At 36.8% G+C, this 17,082-nt stretch overlaps 1 protein-coding gene and 2 long non-coding RNA genes across 4 annotated transcripts; 1 reads left to right on the top strand and 2 right to left on the bottom strand.

Annotated features, from left to right (window-relative positions):
- Positions 1 to 360: 360 nt before the first annotated feature.
- On the bottom strand, positions 361 to 3,709 carry spryd7a (SPRY domain containing 7a). 2 transcript variants are annotated; one of them, XM_077246282.1, is made up of 5 exons: positions 3,452 to 3,709; positions 2,945 to 3,061; positions 2,678 to 2,844; positions 1,652 to 1,754; positions 361 to 1,145 (listed from the first exon to the last, which is right to left on the bottom strand). In XM_077246282.1, exons 1-5 carry the CDS (start codon positions 3,555 to 3,557, stop codon positions 1,048 to 1,050), a joined length of 591 nt encoding a protein of 196 aa, XP_077102397.1. In that variant the 5' UTR covers positions 3,558 to 3,709; the 3' UTR covers positions 361 to 1,047. The 2 variants fall into 2 exon arrangements, with proteins under 2 accessions (XP_077102397.1, XP_077102396.1); XM_077246281.1 differs by having other exon boundaries at positions 903 to 1,145; positions 2,678 to 2,848; positions 2,946 to 3,061; positions 3,452 to 3,688.
- Positions 3,710 to 8,251: 4,542 nt separating this feature from the next.
- On the bottom strand, positions 8,252 to 16,445 carry LOC143753672 (uncharacterized). Its single transcript, XR_013207793.1, has 3 exons — positions 15,841 to 16,445; positions 9,937 to 9,991; positions 8,252 to 8,406 (listed from the first exon to the last, which is right to left on the bottom strand). It is a non-coding gene; the product is annotated as an uncharacterized LOC143753672 (long non-coding RNA).
- Positions 8,959 to 10,032, top strand: LOC143753671 (uncharacterized). Its single transcript, XR_013207792.1, has 2 exons — positions 8,959 to 9,145; positions 9,547 to 10,032. It is a non-coding gene; the product is annotated as an uncharacterized LOC143753671 (long non-coding RNA).
- Positions 16,446 to 17,082: the final 637 nt, after the last annotated feature.

Here is a 17,082-nt window from a genome sequence, read left to right as displayed (position 1 = left end):
GGGGTCCTGTCAGGTAAAGTTTTTAATTTGGACAAAAATGTCGTGTGAATAAAGACAAGCGTTTTACACTACTTCATTAAGGGGTTCCGGGTGAAGTGAGCTTTGATTTGACAGTGAAACGGTGTGTTTCATTGGACGCGGACAGTAGATTTGCGTCAGTGTGCGTAGATTGCGCAAATTCAATCTGCCATGAAGTATCGCGCCAAGAACGTACGTAAAGATGCGTCACCGCGCAGTACAGTACGCTAGACAAGCCAGTGAGATGATGGTCGTTCAGCAGAAATTTGCATTTTGATAATAAACAGGTACATTTAAGTCTTAAATTAAGGTATATCCAACAGATAACGTCTATATGCACAGTCAGGTGACAAAAGCAAAACATTTATTACTAAATGACACAAGACACAAATAATACCTGTCAGATTAGAACGTACAAAAAAAAACATCACATTCAATATTCATTCGTTTAAAACAATTTTGTAATTAATTACAACAACACAAAATTAAGGACAATCAGACATCATTTGACTCTAGGTAAAAATATGAATTATTGAATTCTAAATATATATTTTTGTAGAACTTGAATCAATCAAACTCTTTATGTATGTGTTATTTGGGCTGCAGATCAAACATCAGACAGAGAAAAACATGTATATGAAATCAAATAAAAACAATGAAAAGACTTTTTAACCGTATTTTGAGTCAGTATCAGCATCTTGAGTCAGCATCACTTTGTTCTCTTGAAATGTAGAAAGTATAAAGCTTTGATTGTCATCTGTAATTTGTGCACTGATAACACATCAGTAAATGTACAGTGTTTGACGAAGTGCAAATTAAAGATGTGTGCACAGATAAGTGTGCATATGATATCGCTCACTGAGTTCATCTTAAAAACATTAGAAGTGGCCAGATTTACACAAGTCAAAATCACAGATGACATTAGTTCAATTGAGCCACAAAATATTTAGAAATTATTCATAACCATAGCGCTTCAGATCCCGGCTGTGGGGTACATATCTTTAGTGTATATACAATATGTCATGAACTTTAGAAGATCTGTTGTTCAAAAAGAATCTTCTGGTAGCCTTGTGGAGGAGTATGGTAGAAGTCACTAAACTGACAATCCAATATTGCACTATCATCCACTGTGAGGGACAAGACAAAGGCATACATGTTTAGATGTGTTATTAAACAAAAACATATACTTAACAATATTGCATTGCCAAAGAATGAACAAAAATTACCAAAAGGCTGACAATTGGTGAAAAAAAGTTGTCTATTTGAACTCTTCATAAACAAACTCAACCCTTTGCATGTATATACACAAAAGCTGCAACCATAGATTTAGCAGAACTTTACCAATTCAGACAATGTTGCAAGATTGTCTTTAGAGTTTAAAATACATATTTACAGCAGAGTAGTAAAGATATATAAATATTGTGCATCAAAGAACATTAATTTAAAACAATTCATGATTGAAATTTATGTGCAATTCATCACAAACTGCAGGGTAACAGAATAAAAATCAAGGCAATCCTGTAATTGTGTTAATTGAGTAACAGAACAAGCCTTCTCTCAAAACTACACTTACAACTAAACAAAGATGTTAGCATTTGGTAATGGTTATTAATAAATTTGATAAAATACTCACCATAAACTACAGGATAAACGGTTCCTCTGATGCCTGATGCCGGACAGTTCATATTCTTCCCATTTAGGTACAAATTCAGCTCCACATGGTCGTACGTAACACCCTAAAATTCACACAAACAAATTAGATAAATAAAGTTATTACACACAAAATGAACAAACAGCACAGGAATTGTGCGTCATTTACATGCCTTTGCTTTCAAGCAGGAAGTTGGCATCACCCTGGTTCCCCAATAGGATTTTTCTATTGGCTTTTGAAAATATACCGACACCAACTAATGTTTATGATTCTTAAACATTTAGTTTATCATGATAATCTTCACAAAAAAATACAGCATTTATGAATGTTGCCGTTCGGTAACGGCCGTACGCAACTCTAGTTCAGGCGGAAGAGTGACCTCTGACCCGACGCATGACGTAACAATTGGCGAACGTGGAAGCGCAGAGGATAGAGCGAAACAAAACACCGGTGACTAATCGGAAGCGTAAAACGATCATTTTTAAAGAGAACTGTCAGAGGTGCTTGAGCTTGAGGAGCTTATGCTATTCCTACGTCATCCGTTGGGTCAGAGGTCACTCTTCTGCCAGAACTAGAGCCGTACGGCCATCACCGGAAGCCTGAGATTATAGTTTATAAAGTTATAAAAATGTATATTTTTCTTACAAAACCGCATCACTTCGCTTCAGAAGGCCTTTATTAACCATTGGAGGAGTATGGATTACTTTTAAGATGGATGGATGCACTTTTTTGGGCTTCAAAATCTATTGCACCATTCACTCGCATTATAAAGCTTGGAAGTATATTTTTTTACATAACTCTGACTGTGTTTGGCTGAAAGAAGAAAGTCATATACACCTAGAATGGCTTGAGGGCGAGTCAATTATGGGATAATTTCCATTTTTGAGTGAACAAACCCTTTAAGAACCCTTGTTATTATTATAGGCAGCAAGTCCCAAATTCAGTCCAGAATGAAAGCACACACAAATAGATTTATTTGTCAATAAAATTATTGCCACTGATACTCACCACAATATCTCCTTCCTGCGGTAAGCTGTTAGCAGGTAATCGGTTCTTTTCTTCGTTGTTGTGGTACACGGTGCCATCTTGCCTGAGCACAAGGCTATGTGGGTCTCTACCCATAGGGATCTGGTTTAGATTTGCTTTCTTAGTTGCGACACCTAATCCCCACACACCTGCAAGGGGCAAAGTTCACTGCAGTCACACCTAATGACTAAGATGAACTGTTGACAATTGATTAGTCTAACATACAGTAAATGCTTGCACACATCTTACCTGTGGACTGAATCTTGAATTCGAAGTAGCTTTTGTTTTGATGGAGAGGGGCGTTTGCAATGCACCCACCAGTTCCACATATACGTCTTCCACTCTTTACAATGACAACATCAGTACCTGAAATATCATGAAAATAATTATTTACCGAGACTTAACAAATTGCATAACAGAACAAAAATGATTACTATCGTTAATTCATGCGCTCTTCTTCATTCTTTTTCACGCTATTTTGTTTCATTCTACTACTACTGGTGATTTATTATTTTTTATGATAGTGAAAAATACCATGAAACTCCCAGTGAATAGTCTAACTTACACGCAAATTGTCATTACAGATGCAGAACTCAGTTATCTATCGGGTCTGACAGCACTGAAATGATCGCAACAGTTTAGTTTAATGTATGGAGACAGGCACTTTCTGAAGGACAGCCTTGTGCATCATACTGTGAGACTCGAACTCTTTCCCGTCAATATAATGTGTCTGAAAAGTCAGATCGCATCGCTCACCCATGTGATGAGTGTCCAGCTGAACCGTGGGCATTTCCTTCAGTGTTACGTGGCCACTGTTATTGTCTCCGCAACAGCCAAAACAGCACGAAAATAAAGCCGCCATAATGGTATTTCTCTCGCAACAATACCTTTAGTTAAATAATGTGGTTATGCTCCGTTGAATTGTTTTACGGGGTTATTTTCGCTATAAATCAAAGGAGGTCATTTTATTCTCCCTAGATGCTAAGCTAACAGGATATGACGTGGAAAGAGTCTACCGGTCCGTGGAAGGGTTTTTTTCTCACACTTTTTAAAAAATATTTGATTTCCAGGATAGTTCAACGGCGACCTCTAGTGACCAACCGACGGGCCTAAATCCTGTTATCATTTATTCACCCCTGTAACTTTCTTTCTTCCGCGTGGAACACAAATCGAGTTGTTAGGCAGAATGTTATGGGCGGAAAAGCCTATAGCATCATTTTCATACTATTAAAAAGAGCCAAAACTGTGATTTACTTTTGAGTGAAAGAAAGTCATACGAGTTGGGAATGAGAGTTAGTTAATGATTTCCCTTTATGGGAAAATCTTAATCGACGTCTAATAACCGGAATTGTTACCAAACGAAACACAATCGTTAAGAAATCATTGTTTTCTTTAGGAGACAGTATGTTTGTTGTAATTGGTCAACTACCAGGTCCAGACCGGTCAAGACTATACATGTAATAGGAAGTAAGTTTGATACAACAGACGGTGTTCGGTGTTGCCAGATTGGAAATGTCCAAGTATCAGAAGCTCAAGATTATCGTATTTAGAAGAAAATGATCGTACACGAGCCAAACGTACAGAAGCTATTTATAGACCAACATTTTTTTTTTGACACGACCTTAAAATTACTTTATTGCTAAACTATCGACCTAAGCTTGGAAAAAAACTGACCTAAGCCCCGTGGTAGGAACGTTAACTTTTTTTTCTTCTTTTTCTTCTTCTTGCAAAAATACAGAGATGACGTTAATGGCATACAACTTTGTATACAATATTCAAAAAGAACATTAACTTGTGCTCATGAGAGAGTCATTCTCCACGATGATTGGCCGAAAAGACATAACGTGAGATTGAGAGATCAGTGGTAACCATATTCACGTTCTCCTCACAATCATGACGGTAGACTTAGAATTCACCGCTAGATCAATGAAGCCGTACAACGACTATTTGAAGTGTCAGACAATTATGAAAGTATCGTACATTATGAGATTTTTCGTACAGAGGTCAAAATGGTCGTACAAATACGATAATTATCGTACATCTGGCAAGTCTGTTTATACTTTCAGTTTATTGCACTATGTGTGCAAGTATGGATATGTGTGTGCGCGAGCACGCAGAATGTGCGGGACAGAGAGCAAATATGAAGGATCGGGATCGATGTGACCTTAAAAGCTTTTAACCTGCTCTCTGCCACTCAGTTACAGCTGTGAAGTTTTGCATAGCAACAACCTTACCGCTCGAAAGTAAGGGGGTATCTATATCTGACCAACTTCTTTCAAAAACGAAAATATATATTTACTTGGGTATATTATTTGCTCTCACGTCAAAGACAGGTTTAATTTAAAAAAGATTAAGAGAAAAAAAATGCTTTTTATTTCTGTAATACTTAACTTATATATTAACTTTTGTTTCTGAAGTTCGCTAGTGTTGAAATCTGCACAGCAACAAGCGCCATGATTGCGTTTGCAGAGTACCCTGGTAACTGGCGCGCGCGGTTTCTATCCAATAAAAGAGCGCGTGATGTGTTCGCAGTTATGCGGTGGAACTGTTTTACCCAACATCCCTACTTTTCATGGGATTATTGCATTAATGTAGAAACTAATTATTGTGACTAACATCATGGTTTTGTCCTTTGGGGTGACTAGTAAGCAGATGTCGAGCTAATGGACCAAAAAAGGTAAAGTAGTCACAATATTTTTTATCATGTTCTCCCTGTCGACCTTCTTTCTTTATTTTTATAATAATTTCTGATTTTGCTTAGCATATTTTTATAATTCATAAATAATTACCATCTTGTAATACGACAACATTTTCATTTATAACTTTTTTTAGTGGGTCTAGACTTCTAATAACCTTACCGAAATCTACATGTTGTGAATTTGAGGTGCAGGTGATGACATATGAGGTAGCTGCTAGTATTATGAGGTCTGATTCTTTTGCACAAACTAGAAACAGCAACGAGATGGTGAGAATGAGCGCACTTATCTGCGTGCCCTTGCTTTTTTTGAATGACAACAAACCCGTTATTTTCAGAACTGCCCAATCAGATTTCACCATAAACCTGTGCGTTGCTCAGCTGTGACACTCCAAGTGAGGTTTTTCTGTGGAAATTACCGGGGAGGATCTCGCCTTACCTGCCAAGAATAGCTTATTCCGGAAAAAAGAAAAAGAAAAGCAGCCTTTTGGTGCACTATGAATTTCCGTTTCAGAAATTGTTCAGTGCGTATTCTAAAGTACAGTATTCAAGCTCTAGTTCAGCCTAGTGAACAAATAACCTCGGTGACACGATAAGGGAGTGACGTAAAAGCAGAATAAAGTGACGTGGTTTCTGCCCTATATTTTTTTTCTCTTTTTTATCGGTTCACATATAATGTCTGTGAAATCATTCGACAATTTCACTGATTTCACTCCTACCTGCTTCTATGTATCCCGATGTATAATATTAAAGGACGTACGCGTAATGTGTCAAATTTGGGCATCTCGTTTCAACTCTCGACTAACGAATGCATTTCAGATGATGTTGAAGGCATCACATTTAACGTTAACATCAGTGACACCAAAGTTTCTCGGTATTAAAAAATTCTTTTATTTAACCATAAGTGACCAATCACAATGAGAATAAAATGCTTTAATAGATTTGTTTTAATTTGTTTATCAGTGATGTTTAGGCTGCAGCTTCACACAAGTAACTTCACTTTTTTTTAGCTGGAACTCTGTTCAGGCATTCCATTCATTTTTACGAGCTAAATTAGTAGTGATTATCTTTATTGTGCGACTTTAATACACAAAACCTTTAAGGACAATCAGTGCAGCTGTTTTAGAGCAGTTTTTGTAATGATACAATGATACGTGTAGTTCAAGTAGATACATACTAGTATAAGGTCTGTTTAAACTTTCTACGTTATATTCACTAAAGTCTCAACCAAATATTCAGTGCAAGGCTATAGGACGCCACAGACGATTTCAAATTAGTTGATGGCCATGGCCAGTTGCTCATAGATAAGAGAAATTGCCTTTTTATTGTATTGATGCTGGGTTTAACATTTATTGTCATGTTCGGTTTTTTTTTTAAAAACTATTATTATTATTAAGCTGGAATAACTCAACGTCAAAAATGTGAGGACCCTGCGCTTCGTCGTCCAGCACAGGGTTTCTTTTAAGAAATATATCTGCATGTACTGAGCACCTCAAAAAGCCCATGCTGAAGATAGATAGCGGAGCCCTGCCAGGTTCATGTAACGTTAGCCTTCGTTTAAACAAGCGAGTGTGTATGTGGCCAGATATTCGAGTTAACAGTGTTCTTAACGCACTTCTAAATAAAGTTAATTGAATTTGGGGCTACATTTTATTCAGGGCAGGCGCGTCTCTGCGGTTTTTGTCTTGCTGTATACCTTCCTAAAGGCAACAATAGGTCTACTTTGTGTTTCCTGTCGAAGTGCCCTCAAAAGTTTTAGATGGATAAGCATTTCTTACAACGCACCGTCATCTTTCATTTGCTTATTTGACCGATTTTTATGCAATTGGTCCGGATGAACGTACTTAATCACTTAATCTAGGCCTGATGGTGGACACGATTTGAAGGATGTTTCCTCAATGTCGCCTGAGGAGAGAACCAAGCGTTTTAACGGGGGGGGGGGGGGTGTTATATACGTTATATTGTAACCCTTACAGCGAAAAGTGCCAAAGGAGGATGATCTATGAACTGGTGATTCTGTCAGTAACGTTAACGTTACCACTTCTCCAAATCTTAACTCAAAAGAAACAGGGGTGATCTGAAAACCTCAAGCCATTTAAAGTTCCCAGAAGATGGCGATGCTGCGTTATTCAAAATGTGAAAAAGATGGAAGGTGCATTTACTGACGTGATGTTTTGCTGATTGTCTTCAGCAATGTGCTTTGTCCAAAACAGTCATCGGCAACTTATTATTACAGTCTATGTATTGTTTGTTAAGATGTGTTGAGAAATGCTGTAGATTTATACAGTTTTGAAAAACTGCACCATTTGCGAGCAGCGCTGCTCTGGGCAATTAATCTGGTTTGATGCAATTGTTGTGATTTTAATGCTTTTAATTGTATTTTTCTCTCATTGTATTTCCCATGTACATAAATTATCAACAAGCTCAAATCACTTTTACAGAAGAATCTGATCAATTAAAAAAATTATTACATTAACAATTATACAGCTTCATCAAATTTCATGTCATCGCTTCTCAAGAGAATAAAAGCATTACAACGATTAAAAGAATAAAAACCCCGGCATTTGGACAGCATGTTATCAGTCAGTCGTTAGTCTTCTAGTGCTTTCCTGACGAGATGAGGGACCCGAAGCACAGACGGTAAACGGCCCGCCTAACTCCAGCAGCACGGTCAATACTGGAGGATTCGCTAGTGCTTTGACTCCAATATTTACGTGCTGCTACAGCCAGGCAGCCAGTCAGTCACACGGCCAAGTTCAGGAGACTCATTGGCACACGTGGTATTGCTGCTGCTGTTGTTCTTGCCTACTTCACCTTCCTTCTGTCCTTTTCACCCGTTTGTGGTGCGCCTGTCCTGTTGTTCTTGCCGCAGCACAGTACGGCCTGCACCCCCGTTATAACTCACAAACCATTCTGTGCTGCTACAGTACCGACAGGCCCCGCACAGAGCGCGCGCTCACGCACTCACGCGAGGCGCGCCCACACAGCCGCACATACACGGCCCTCGTTTCGCAATCTGAAAACACAGGACCAACAAAACACAACGAGTCATAAGTGTCAATATGGCTACATCTTGTAATTAAATTATGCCAAAATGATGTTGACAAAAAAGGAATCATGCTTGCTCAGAACATTATAATCTAAAATCAAAGATATAAAATGACAAGCTGCCATAAAATGTGAGACTTCCTCTGGCTTTTATGTGGGCTTTTATTTCTCACGTTTGTTTTTTGCAATGCACATGCAGCAGGACATAGGTGGTCATTGAGATAATCATGTATGTAAACAGTGTACATGTGTAATCTATTTTAAAATGTTTTAGGGGTCAAGTAAAGATATTTCTTTTGTTTTTGTTTTAAATGGCAACCTAAAAATATGCAGCAGTCTAATTTCAAGGTCAAATGCATTTTTTTTCCAGGTTTAAAAGTGTTAGATCATGAAAAGCTTAGAGTTTGACAAATGCACAAATTAAATGAGCATCTGTTTTTAAAGATATAAAACTTTTATTTTCACAAATGTTATATAAATGTAACATTCCTGCTCAATATAAGTATATATTTTTTAACTTTCTTCTTTTTTAACAGCAAATTTCTATTCCATAGTGATGAGTGGATATTTCTGGAGAAGCACCCAGCACAAAATCGATTTGCATAATCTTGATCAGATAATATGGTACCTGTTCTGAGAAAAACATGATATTCACAGCATTCTTACACAACCTGCCTGCCTCTCACTGATGAAATCACAATTGTCAGGTAAGTGTGCACCATGATTAAAAAAAGTTCACTGTATCCAAACCTGTAGTGACTGTTAAAACATATTAACTGAGTGTATTCATACAAGAAAGCAATTTACTGAAGCCGTCTAACTGAGTTGTATTTATTTCTACAATTATTTTCATATTCAATATAAGATTTGCAAGTATATTCATAGATGTAATTCAAATCAGTCAAGACAAAGAACCATATGAGTAAGCTGAACAACAAACTATATTTGACATCACACTTATGAGATGAGTGTAAGAAATAATTGACATGTCTTGTGTGCAAAGTGTAAAATAACTAGACTAATAATATCAATAATTTCAGGCATGACTAACTTAAAATATTTATCATGTTCTGTTTCTGATGTTAGTTGTTTTTGTAAACCCTCCCAGGTTTCTGTTCCATTCAGTATACGCTCATGTGCTTTTGTACCAGGTGAGCCAATACTGACAAAAAACTTTTGGTGTAACAAGCAAGAGGACAATGGAGCATCTGCTGTCTATAAGGCTAAAATTACAGGTTATGAAAAGAGCCCCATGGACTTTTTTTGGGGGGGGGGGGGGCTGTAACCTCCTACATTATAATATTTACTTGTGTTGTTTGTTCTGTCTGTATGCCTTTCACTTTATTGTTTATTTTTCTTTGTTAGACAATCCATGAGAATATAGAAAATTTGCTTTTCTATATATTTTCTTTTATGAATATCAGTAATCCGCCTTTTTCTTACACTGTATTTTTACACCCAATAATATAGTTAAAACTTCAGTCAGTGGTGTACTTACAGTTACTTGACTTTGTCACAGCTCACCGTCATGCCGTGTGCTCTACATTCCTTTCCTGGAGAAAACAAAAATAAAGGGATATTTATGAAGCACAAATTTTGTCTCTTATGTTTCTTAAAATATAATTATAGGTAAAAAATACAAAAGTGTACCATCTGTATGGCAAGCAGTGTATTATTTTACTGGACTGGTGTAATTATGTGCTTATATAGTATATGAAATATTTAAATGAATGCAGCATAATCTAGTTTGAAGATAAATTCTTACGTGTCATGGTTTGTGACCCTCTCTCTCTCTCTCTCTCTCTCTGTGTGTGTGTGTGTAATTTCTACCATTCCTAACAAATAACATCGGAGCACTACCAAGGCTATGAAGCACACAATCTGTGGTTTAATTATATATATATAGAGAGAGAGAGAGAGTGTGTGTATTTGTGTGTGTGTGTGTGTGTGTGTGTGTAAACAACACGCGTCTCCATTAGAAATACAAACGATATCTAATCTAAAGGACAAATGTCACAAAGTAAGTTTTAATAATGCACACAAAAAATATAAATTTAAAACTTGTTCTAATACTGGCACACTTTTTGAAAAACTAACTTTTACAGGATATCTTGAAAGCACACAGATGTTCAACCAATGTAACAAAGAAAGTCATCATTTCGGCCTAATTATTACTGAGGAAAATCATCAACTAGAAATTATTTTACACTAACAAATAATTATAAATTCATTATTTTTTTCAAACTGTAACTTACTAATGAGAACTATGCCAATAGCAAATTCATAAAGGCATAAAGCTCAATGATGGTTTTCATGAAATATATTGTCTCTCAATATTAACTAACTCAGTGACTGAATATGTAGGGTAATAAAACCTAGAAGCCCATCTGAATAAAGTTAACTTATACATTCAACTCAAGTAATTTATATTGACCTTTGCATTACATGTGTACCTAGATTAAATTAAGTTAAGCATACTCAACCAATAAACAAAATAATTTAATTGATAACCAAAACGACATACCCTGGTGACGTGAAGGGGTTAGTCTGATTAGTGCATTTTTATGAGGCTGCAGCTACATGCGTTGTTCCCTGTAACTTCGTATGCCAGAAGTTAGCAGAGAAACATTTACTTCCTACCACAGAAAGGGGAAGCTGCTCCCATAAATTCATTTGCTTTTACAAGAGTAACAGGCAAAGCAGCACATAAGCGTGTGTGTGTGTGTGTGTGTGTGTGTGTGTGAAAGCACACTTCTACACACAAGATCTGCCCAATGGGATAGAATAAAACAATCTGATATTTATTTTTCATCTTTGTGCACTGAGTAAACTCTTGAAAGCATCTATGCTCAATATACTACAAAATACAAGAAAATCTATTCAAAATAGTGTAAATAATTGTACTTGTCACTATATTTCAAAACAAAGAACAGGACGCTTGAATATACAACCAATACACAATATTAACTAAACTACATATTTTTTTATTGCACAATTTATACTTAATTATACAAATCATAAAATGTTACTATTTTATTATTTGGTCAGTCTTTACGGCGCTGAATGTCTGACTCTTAATTTGCATTTTCTAAAACAAATTTTTTATTTTCTTCTTTACAAAGTGTGCTTAGACGTGCAGTACAGCTTTAGTTTATTATATTGCATTTGTACATGACACATCACAGCACAAAAGCAATATAAAATTCATTTCAGCATATGAATTTAGCAAAAAATACATCAAGCCCTTTAAATGGTTGTATACAGTGCCAGTCCCCATAACAAGTGCATTTGCCCGGGTAACGTCAGATAGGAGCAGGCCTGGCAGCACATGTAGTACTAAGAAGAGCTTACAATGAAGAGCTCTAGCTGTTTGGCATCAGAAAGCTCGCTGGCGCTGTGTTCCTCTTAGCAGATAGCTTTGTAATTGACACTCAGATCAAGATTTTCATTTCTGTGTTTCGCATCTAAATGATCGTTTATAAAAGGACACACACAGATACACACCCACCAAGAATTGAGAGTCCTCTGCCTCTGATCTCGCTGAGCAAACAAACACACAAACTGAGGCCTGAGTTAGGCCCGAAAATCTTTTTTCATACTCATCGGTTTACCAGCAAGTGAAGCTATGAAATCAGAAGCAAACGCCCCAACATTCAGGTTTCTTGATAATAAAACAGCCAAGTGACTCGTCTTGTTTTCCCTTCAAGCTACTACTTGAAAGTAACTACATCAACCAACTTCTTTGAATCTTAGAGGCCCTTCGATAACTTTGTGGGCACATTGAAATGAGCTAACAACACAAAGAGTGTGTGTGTGTGTGTGTGTGTGTGGTGGGGGTGGGGGGGTGAGACACACATACAACTGAAACCTCAAACTCATTTTGGGACCAGTTCTGCTATTGCATTAACAGTACTTCAAAGAGTCACTATACAATGTTTACAGGCATATTCAGAGCAAAGGGACATCGATATAGAAAAATAGGTTATATTATCGACAGGATAATTCTGCTGCTACAAAAAAAATGAAAACATGATCTCGCTTTGAAATAAATACATCACTTAAAAACCAAAGGATTACACAATGTTAAAAAACTATTATAATCAACATGAGTAATATAACCGGTGATGATGCCTCAAATGAATTTAAATAGCACAACAACAAAAAAATCATACAGTATACTAAATGCTATGGGCATAACCTATTGTAATATGGCTAACTGGGGGAAATATTTACCTCCATTTTAGTTGAGGCCATTGGACAAAGCTGTTCCATTTTCAAGGCATCCAAATTAAAAGAAACAAATAAAAATGTGAGAAAAAACATGAAGACAACTCGCACAACCTGCACCTACTAGTTTTCAATATGGTGTGGGATGGGTCTGAGTCAAATGCAATATTACATAACCATTAATATATGGTGAAAAAGGCATTAAACACTTTGGGCCAATCACAGGGACCAACAGGATTACTGGTCTAGCTGTATGTGACACACTGCTACCACCAAATACACATGAGGATTTCCATTTGGACTTGGGCCAAGAGGTTATAAGTCTACAATCCCGTTATAATTGTGAGAAAGACACATCATAATGAACTAGTACAAGTCATAATGAACTATCATGGTTGTGACTAAAATGTCACGGTCACAGGGACACAAGAGGGAACAAGCTAACGCCCACTAAGATCAAAGTTTATCACAAGCAAAATTTTGAGAATTTCTACTATGGACAAATTTGTTGCAACTTGGTGAAAATACTGCAAATGGACCTTGAAGGGACAGATAAGCGGTTTACAAAATATAACACTGTTAATAATACATAGCCTGCCCTTAATAAAAATGACTTACAGGCTTGACTAATAATATCAAATACATTCTTTGGCCTTGAGGAATTTTTCTACTAGCAAATGCAAAATTCTAATCAAAAACAGGATTTAAAGGTGCTGAAGAGATTATTGTTTTTTTTAAACTCCCCTCTAATTATTGTATACTTTATTATCTAATGTCAAACACCTATAACTTTACCTAAAACGTCATTTTAATGTAATAATCCAAGGTAGTTTAACACACATCAGCCCTGTATAATGCTGTAACCTTTAGTCCTAAACTGAAGACGAGCTCAATGTAAAGTGGTCTAAGTGGGTCATCGTCATAATGTCCAGTCTCTGCTCGTTCACAATAGACCACTGAGGGATCACCTCATGACCACAATTGCACACTGACATGAAATTATAAACACACACAAAGAGGGGGGAAAAGGATTTCCAATCCTCACTCTAATAAGTCACATTCAAATATCTGTGGAAAATGTATTCAAATGTGAGTTATTGTTTTGTTTGTTTGCATTTATAAATAATTGGTTGTATTTATTTGTTTGTATAGTGACTGGGAGGGTTCATACAGGCGCAGTATTCAGACGTGAAAGAATTGTTGCTGTGGCTGGACAAGCAGTAACTGAAACATGCCGCCATGACAATATCTGTTTTATAAATTCCTCATATTCTTTATCTAGTTCACTGGAAGCCACATTACAACATAAAGATTTTACTGTCACTTGTTATAAAAAAAAAAGATATACTTAATTGTCTTATTTTGGGTTCATGTTTTAATGAATTTAAGTTTCAAGTGAATGTGTGGGCAGTGGGTGTTGAATCGGTAGCCTAAGTAGCAAACTTTAATAATGAACTATTACCAATTTTACAATAAATCCACTACAGAAACATACTATAATTATGAAGTATTGTACAGTAATTATATAGTTATATAATTAAGTAGATATTGACAGATATAAAGAATTCCTCTTTTTTGGCATAAAACAACAACATTGGTGACCGAGCTATTGCACTGCAACATGAAATGACTAGGCCTGCATTAAACCATGGATTTGTTTTGTTGCAATAAAAAACACTACTGCTCAAGCTAAACACACACACACAAACATATATATATATATATATATATATATATATATATATTAAATATGAATGTCTTTCATTAATTCATATGAACAGCAATACAATGCAGTGAGTAAAGAAAGATCCACTCAAAAGTTATTCAAGTCAACTAGGCTATATTGTCACTCTGACACATTGTAAAACAGTCAATAACCGAAGAAATATCAATTCTGACTGAATAAACTCAAACTTGGCCTAAAAAATACTGTTACAGTGGGTGGACATGGACAACTTACACTGTATTAAATTCAGACAAAACAAAAGGTCTTGCTCACAATAACACTTGACAAAATCCATAGCTGCTGGAAAAAATATTGGCAAGCTTTTTTAGTTTTTTGGTCTGTTTGACTTAAAAAATATACAATATATAACAATTATCTCTTGTATAAAGTACAGTTTAATGGCTTGTTTGCCTATATGGCATGACTGTATCAAAAATTACCAATATTATAAACCATGCGTGAAAAAGTCAGATAATTTTGGCTCATTTGAATCTCCAGGTGCGGCACACCCTCCAAGAGACACCCAATACACACACACACACTCACACAGAATGAATGTGAGGAGAGGAACACACACCTCAGCAATTCTGCAACTGACATAGGCTTTTTCTCAACAGGCCTGCATTTTCAATTCCACCCCCACAGTAGTTCAATGCTTCCTTTTCCATCCAGTTCAGTAAAAAACTGCACAAAAAGTTACTTATTGTTTCAAAAATAGAAACAAATACCCTGACACTCATTAGAGAAGTTGAAAAAAAAATTTTTTTTTATAAAAGTGGTGCTACTGAAAACTGAAAACAAACACAGCAATGTCTATTTCTGTTGTAGGTCAGGAAAGAATAACCGTGGGTAATAATAATTATAAGCTAAAGCCGTGCGTAATTCTACCAACTTACATAAGGTGAAATTACCGTGCTTGCAACCACACTGCTGAACTCTAATTCACATTTCATAAAATAAAGAGAGGAAAAAAGCTGAAAAGCAAGAATCTCTTTCTCGTGCAGACAAATCGCGTCCTTTGCTCTCCTAGCTCCTTAACCAGATGCACACAAAACACCATAATACCCTATTAACACTTGACGTTTTATAATATCCAAGTAGTTACGCAAGTTAGCACGAGACTACATCATAAGTCAAGTATTTTTTTAATAAAAGTCACATACCATAGTTGTCCATTAAGTCTAGATGTAACATTAATTCCATTGCGACGTCTCAATCGAGCGTTACATTATGACAGCGTCTGGTCACGATAAGAAAAAAACTCATGAGTAACTTTTTTTTTTTAATTAACACGGGCTTTCGTGTCTTGACGTATAAAATGGCGCAAAGTATTCCCCTCCTATAACAACATGCATCGAGATAGTTTCACAACAATTCTAAAAAAAACGAAATTATCATTAAAGTCTTTTTATGGCAAGCTCGACGAATAAACCGTTTTAAACATCTTACCGGATCAGATGGCTGATGTCTCTTCTCTATAATGTGAGTTGAGTGTCTGATGCATCATCATCAGACTAGGACTGAACAGTGTGTATCTGCGCAAGCAGCAGCTCGTCCGTTACTCCCGCTCAAAAAGCGTCATGAAAAAACACCAAAATGACACAATCTTCATCACCACCGCGCTGAATCCCAATCCTAAGACCCTCGGGTATTTTCCAGAATTTTTCTATATTTTTCCCCGCATCCAGCGTTATTTTTATGTATTATTTTTTTTAAATCGCAGGTTTTCCATATACGCAGCTGAAAGATAGCCCCCCTTTTTCTCCTTCGGCTCCTTCACAATTTGTTCGTATTGGTCACTCCTGTGATCGTCGGCATCAGATCGCAGGCGATTTTGCTCTCTAAACGTGGTCCGATCGTGCTGTTTTCCTACATTCAGATAACAATACTTAATTTTAAGACGAATCGTCTCGTGCTGCCTCTCTATGCGCGCGCTCAGTGTTGATGTTATCGCCGCTCACTCGAAAATGGCGCCGAAAGTGAGTCTCCTCATTCAAATCGGTAAGAGCCGCCCCCAGCTCGCATGTGCATGCCGGGAACATGGACTTGGAGAGCGGTTTTGAAGGTGGGAGATACAGAGATTTTACTGGAAGAAACATTTTTTCATCCACCGTCTACGACAAGAATCTTATAGCTATTCCCTGTAACTGCACGATAAAAGACGTGAACGCATTTAGAGGACTGAAACCCCGTGTGCCTCTGCCAATTGAGGGGAAGCACCCATATCTGGACAGATAAGAACATCAGAAGCCTCGAAAAATAAAAAAGTAGCCCTTGGCTATCTAATGCATGTCATTTAAGCTATTTCATCCAGTACTTCCCTGCCAGCTCCCTATAGAGAAACTTATGTAAGGTGTTCTTCTGTATACGCCCTATGCAAACTGATAGTTCAGTCTCAGTGGTGTTGTAAAATATCCATTCTACTCAGAAAGAGAGGGAGATATGACCTGGTTTTTCCTCAGCAACTGCTTTGTGACACACTTGAACGCCCAAATCTTAATGCTGCCCACTATATCCACACAGATACTCTGTAGTTGGAGATACCAACACAAAAGTTACCCCATTTCTTGTAGCTTGTGTGATTTATAACTAACATTCAAGTCTCAAATAAGCCGACTGAATCTACATTACCCCCATGGCATCGTGCTGCCAAAAAAATGTGTAGGCCCTACTGATAATTTTCCCCTCAAA

Source organism: Siphateles boraxobius, unplaced genomic scaffold (genome assembly GCF_051911475.1).
Source record: "Siphateles boraxobius isolate OS27281-9 unplaced genomic scaffold, OSU_SipBor_1 29, whole genome shotgun sequence".
NCBI lineage: Eukaryota > Metazoa > Chordata > Actinopteri > Cypriniformes > Leuciscidae > Siphateles > Siphateles boraxobius.
This window is presented reverse-complemented; position numbering and strand designations above follow the sequence as displayed.